This window comes from Telmatherina bonti, assembly GCF_933228915.1.
Source record: "Telmatherina bonti genome assembly, chromosome: 8".
Classification (NCBI taxonomy): Eukaryota; Metazoa; Chordata; class Actinopteri; order Atheriniformes; family Telmatherinidae; genus Telmatherina; species Telmatherina bonti.
The window spans coordinates 42,083,255-42,089,702 of NC_136626.1; the positions used below are offsets into that span (position 1 = coordinate 42,083,255).

A 6,448-nucleotide genomic window follows, 5' to 3' on the forward strand; every position below is an offset into this window, starting at 1 on the left:
ACAAAGAAAGAGTGAAGAAAATGTGACCTTGTATTGCAGAGTTATTAATTTTTTAATGTGGACAATTTTGGACACTGCACACAGGTAGGTTTACATGACATTCCCAGGTGTAGCTCTGGCCAGGAAGGTCCGATTTTAATAAATGAGACATTTTCTGAAAGGGCATGACCAGAGCTTTAAAAGAAATAGGGAATGATGAATATATGACCTGGTGTTGCAAAGTTAGAGCTTAGGTTAAATTTCAAAGTGGTCTTGTTGCCGTGTGGATTTGGGGGAAAGTGCATCACATGTGATGCTTTTGTCTGATTGACTCAAAGATCCAACCTGATGGGATTTAATGCTGAAAGATTTTAGGCATGGTTAGTTCTGGACAGGTAAGTCTGATTTTAATAAATGAGACATTTTCTGAAAGGGCATGACCAGAGCTTTAAAACAAAGAAAGTGTGAAGAAAATGTGACCTTGTATTGCAGAGTTATTAATTTTTTAATGTGGACAATTTTGGAAACTGCACACAGGTAGGTTTACATGACATTCCCAGGTGTAACTCTGGCCAGGAAGGTCTGATTTTAATAAATGAGACATTTTCTGAAAGGGCATGACCAGAGCTTTAAAACAAAGAAAGAGTGAAGAAAATGTGACCTTGTATTGCAGAGTTATTAATTTTTTAATGTGGACAATTTTGGAAACTGCACACAGGTAGGTTTACATGACATTCCCAGGTGTAGCTCTGGCCAGGAAGGTCTGATTTTAATAAATGAGACATTTTCTGAAAGGGCATGACCAGAGCTTTAAAACAAAGAAAGAGTGAAGAAAATGTGACCTTGTATTGCAGAGTTATTCATTTTTTAATGTGGACAATTTTGGAAACTGCATACAGGTAGGTTTACATGACATTCCCAGGTGTAGCTCTGGCCAGGAAGGTCTGATTTTAATAACTGAGACATTTTCTGAAAGGGCATGACCAGAGCTTTAAAACAAAGAAAGTGTGAAGAAAATGTGACCTTGTGTTGCAAAGTCAGAGGTTTGGGTCAATTTCAAAGTGGTCTTGTTATTATGTGGATTTGGGGGAAACTGCATCACATGTGATGCTTTTGTCTGATTGACTCAAAGATCCAACCTGATCAGAATTTAATGCTGAAAGATTTTAGGCATGGTTAGTTCTGGTCAGAAAGGTATTTTTCTCATCCTCATACTAAGCTTGTTTTTTAGCTTGGATGTACCTGGGTTTCACCTCCCCCGTCACAGACAAAGGCCTCCTAATGGGCCTCTGATGGGGGAGTCGTAACCAAGGTGCATCACAATGCCGGAGTTTACCGTGGAAACGGCCGTGATTCATCATGCTTTGATTATTGTTGACCAACAGAGAGGACGCTGCTGGACCCTGAACTTTTCTCAACTTCTTGCAATGGCTGAGGAAAACAAGTAAGTCAGACCTCTGCTGCTATTTGCCATATTTTATTGTTAAAGATGTTTTCAGTCCTACCTCTGGAAAACAGTAGTTTTCTACTGATATGATGGACAAATTATGGCTAAATTAATGTATCAACACAGAGGTGGAAGGTGGACGAACATGGATCAGAGGAGCCAGTCTGCTGGAAAGGGGAGGATTGACCAGCCTGATTTCATGGGACAGGGGAAAGGTACAAAGAGGAGAAATAAAAAGGATGGAACGTAAGTGTTTTACACTCCTTTATTTATGTAATAATAAATATTCATATAATATCAGTCTTATTTATAATAATTAGTTTTAATATGTCTGTGTTCAATATTTTAATAATATAGGCCAAACTGCACAAAAGCTGTCCTGTTTTCCTATTAAGGCCGGAGCAGCGGTAATGAGATGATCAGAATGATCAGGTAGGTTTACGTGTGTGTGTGTCAGTGTACGTGTGTGGGAGCGAAGGTGGTGTGTGCGTGTGTGAACATATTTATGAGAGAACTTCAAAACTAATTTATTTTGCACTAACACGTATTTAAGGCAGCTTTTTTAAAAAGCAGAAGAAATCTCCACACTCCTGGACAAATTAAGAATATCAACATGGTTGCTACGAGCACACTGAAGACCAAAGGCAGCGAATGTATTTCGGAGTTGGTAGAAAGAAGATACGACCAGGTTTGCATTGAAAAAGAGTTGGATTTCTGGGATCACTGCTTAGCTGAGTCCCAGAGAACGACAGACATCACAGAGGACAGGGCCTGTCACCAGCTGGCCAAGATGTTTGAAAACTGCTTGTCACGGGCCAAGAAGACAACGCTGCACTGCTCCTCTGTGTTGGTACCAGAGAAGCTGACGCGGAAGATCGCTCGTGAAGTTCTGCGTTTGGCATCTTGTGAGCCCTGTGGGCTGCGTGGCTGTGTCCTCTATGTCCAACTGGAGCTGGACAAGGGCTGCAAGCACCTCGAGCGCATCGCATACGACACCACAGTGGTGCCCACATTTGAGCTGACTCTTGTGTTCAAGCAGGACGGCACCGCTTGGCCCAGCCTGCGGGACTTTCTTTTCATGGGCTCCTGCTTTGCTCCGACTTTCCGGCACGCACTTAAACTGAGTCCAGGTTTCCGGCTTGTCAAGAAAAAACTGTACTCCTCCTCGGCTGGTACCGTGATAGAGGAGTGCTGAGGCGTTGTAGAGTTTCCAGTGGGATTCTTGCGTTTCCTATGGGCACGTTAGCCCAAACGTGAGTGGCACCAAAGTTGTCACATTTTCTACAGTGTTTTTGTACAACAGTTTGTCAGTTCAACTAAAAACCAGTTGCACTGGGATGGAGAGTTAAAAACTTGTTCAGAAATTGCTTCATTGTCTCAAACTTTTTTGCCTTAAAAGGACAGGACTTTCAGAATGAAAATTACAACATGATATTTAAAACCTGTTTTTGCATTGAAAACTAATTGTTGAGGCGCAAAACCTAATGTGGTATGTTATGACACAAAGTAATGTTTAGATGTCGAAAGACGGAGGAGGAAAATAAAGGCAAACAGCAAAATGGCACCAAGCCAGTCAAAAAAAAGAAAAAGCAATCCCGCCCCAGCCACTTCATCGACAAAAAAAACAAAGTCTGCCTCTAGTGCTGACGAAGAGGAAAAAGAAGTTTTCGCTGTGCAGGTTCATAAGCGTGAGCTATACGAGTAGTTGATGAAAATTAAAGAAGCCTTTGAGATTGCAGAAAGTAAGACTACCCCCAAGGTGTCCGTCAAGTTCTGTACCTGAACAATGCGCTTTATCTTTGTGTTACAGGCAAGATCGTACATTAATGATGTGTGTAACATGACTTGACAAGAAGAGACTGTAAGCGGTTTCAGATTTCCTCCCATCCTGCCAAGAACATGCCTTGACTTAAAGTAACACTTTTTTTTCTTCTTCTTTTTTTGTTTGTTTTCTTTCCTCCTCAGAAAGCTTCAACTTCCATTCCAAATCTGCTTTCTCCCAGCGCCACCCAGTGGTTGGTTTGGTTAGACTAGTTTGTTGCTTGGGTTAAAAAGCTCTCTTGAGTTGGGTTTGTTTGCCCTTCTGCCCAGGCCATCTTGGACAAATGGACTCCACCAGAGCAAGAAGATGTGGAGAACAGTGCGCCGCTGATGAAGCTAGTAGCAAATCAGAAGTGGAAGCATCTGTTTGTGCATGCCCTGGGAGGGATCGAAAGACGGAGGAGGAAAATAAAGGCAAACAGCAAAATGGCACCAAGCCAGTCAAAAAAAAGAAAAAGCAATCCCGCCCCAGCCACTTCATCGACAAAAGAAACAAAGTCTGCCTCTAGTGCTGACGAAGAGGAAAAAGAAGTTTTCGCTGTGCAGGTTCATAAGCGTGAGCTATACGAGTTGTTGATGAAAACTAAAGAAGCCTTTGAGATTGCAGAAAGTAAGACTACCCCCAAGGTGTCCGTCAAGCCGGAGGTGAGCGAGAGCTCACCGGACGCCGCCGGAACCGCGACGCTTTCCAGGGCCTGGGCCCCTATCTCGGGGCGAACCCATTCCAGGGCGCCCTGCCCTTCACAAAGAAAAGAGAACTCTCCCCGGGGCCCCCGCCAGCTTCTCCGGGTTCGTTTGCGTTACCGCACTGGACGCCTCGCGGCGCCTGTCTCCGCCACTCCAGGTTCGGGGATCTGAACCCGACTCCCTTTCGATCGACCGGGGGCGACGTAGGCCATCGCCCCGCGCTTCCGAACGGCGTTCGCCCATCACTTAGGACCGACTGACCCATGTTCAACTGCTGTTCACATGGAACCCTTCTCCACTTCGGCCTTCAAAGCTCTCGTTTGAATATTTGCTACTACCACCAAGATCTGCACCCGCGGCGGCTCCACCCCGAGTCGCCTCGTAGGCTTCCGTGCTCACCGCGGCGGCCCTCCTACTCGTCGCGGCCTAGCCCTCGCGGCTCCTGTTCGGTGCCCTTTACTGGAAAGAGACTGCTTCAAAAAGAGGAAAAGAGTGATACAGACTAAAAGCCAAAAACAAATTTAAACTTGATCTTCACCAGGTTTTTTGGTTTTTTGTCCTTTTCTTGCCATTATAAAAACATCCTTTGACTGTATACACACAGATGATTTACTGTATGTTCATATTCTTTGTGTCCATATCACCAATAAACCTTTAGTATATGATGCAAAGGATGGCAGTTCATACTGTTAGCAACTCATTTTCTGCTCCCATGGGATGCCTGTTAGTTTACAATGTGTATCAAAGCAAAGTAACATTGGTCAGTGTTAAAGTTGGCTGGGAGCTCCTTTGGCCTTTTTGATTATTTGGTTTTACACTTGATGTTCATGATATTTAAGAATAAAAAACTTATATTTTTCTACATCTTTCAGGTAGTAACAATTCACTGCCAAGTCCAAATTGTAAGACTTGAAAGCATGTTTATTTTTCTGTATTTGCCTCCCACAATGTCTCTCATTTTTATGTAAACATTTTTTTTATGTTACGTCTGATATTGCCTATTGAATGATGCTCGAATTATACATAACAAGGAAAACCAGCTAAAGCCTAAAAACTGTGCAGTGCACTTATTATATTGATCATAGCATAAAGCATCACTGTTTTCACATGTTTATGGTAATTAAGGAAGACTTTTTTTTGGTCATTTTTATTGGTTACTGAATCCTAGTCTGTAGGCTGACTGGTTCATCCTAAATGTAAAGGACATTCGTCTGATTTTAATAAGTTAGACATTTTCTGAAAGGGCATGACCAGAGCTTTAAAACAAAGAAAGAGTGAAGAAAATGTGACCTTGTATTGCAGAGTTATTCATTTTTTAATGTGGACAATTTTGGAAACTGCATACAGGTAGGTTTACATGACATTCCCAGGTGTAGCTCTGGCCAGGAAGGTCTGATTTTAATAAATGAGACATTTTCTGAAAGGGCATGACCAGAGCTTTAAAACAAAGAAAGAGTGAAGAAAATGTGACCTTGTATTGCAGAGTTATTCATTTTTTAATGTGGACAATTTTGGAAACTGCACACAGGTAGGTTTACATGACATTCCCAGGTGTAGCTCTGGCCAGGAAGGTCCGATTTTAATAAATGAACCATTTTCTGAAAGGGCATGACCAGAGCTTTAAAACAAAGAAAGAGTGAAGAAAATGTGACCATTTATTGCAGAGTTATTCATTTTTTAATGTGGACAATTTTGGACACTGCACACAGGTAGGTTTACATGACATTCCCAGGTGTAGCTCTGGCCAGGAAGGTCTGATTTTAATAAATGAGACATTTTCTGAAAGGGCATGACCAGAGCTTTAAAAGAAATAGGGAATGATGAATATATGACCTGGTGTTGCAAAGTTAGAGCTTAGGTTAAATTTCAAGGTGGTCTTGTTGCCGTGTGGATTTGGGGGAAACTGCATCACATGTGATGCTTTTGTCTGATTGACTCAAAGATCCAACCTGATGGGATTTAATGCTGAAAGATTTTAGGCATGGTTAGTTCTGGACAGGTAAGTCTGATTTTAATAAATGAGACATTTTCTGAAAGGGCATGACCAGAGCTTTAAAACAAAGACAGAGTGAGGAAAATGTCACCTTGTATTGCAGAGTTATTCATTTTTCTAACTGCACCCCAGTTTCCCCCAAATCCACATGGTAACAAGACCACTTTCAAATTCAACCAAAGCTGTAACTTTGCAACACCAGGCCATATATTCATCATTCCTTATCCTTTTAAAGTTTTAAAGGTGTCCCATAGCATCTAATTCAAGTAGAAATATACCAAAATGACCAAAAAAGATTTGCGATCAAATGTTCCTTTTTATTGTGTATTTACAGTATATACAGTATGTACATTCACAGCTTTTTCTTCAAAAGAATATCTAGCTGTCCAACCATGTGAGGTCAGCTCCCTCTCCAGAAAATGATTTTTTTCTCACTCCATAATCAAACAGCAGCTCTTCGTTTACACATAGGTCTCTCGTAGCCTTAAACAAAATGACATTTTGTGGTCCTTCTGAGAACT

General features: G+C 41.8%; 1 protein-coding gene across 1 annotated transcript; it reads left to right on the forward strand.

The window, feature by feature from the left end:
• Window positions 1-2,039: 2,039 nt before the first annotated feature.
• On the forward strand, window positions 2,040-2,621 carry LOC306759211 (DNA damage-inducible transcript 4-like protein; the record flags this gene model as incomplete). The annotated part of the gene is made up of 1 exon (XM_079244764.1): window positions 2,040-2,621. The coding sequence occupies one exon, from the start codon at window positions 2,040-2,042 to the stop codon at window positions 2,619-2,621; it is 582 nt and encodes a 193-aa protein (XP_079100890.1).
• Between the last annotated feature and the right edge of the window lie 3,827 nt (window positions 2,622-6,448).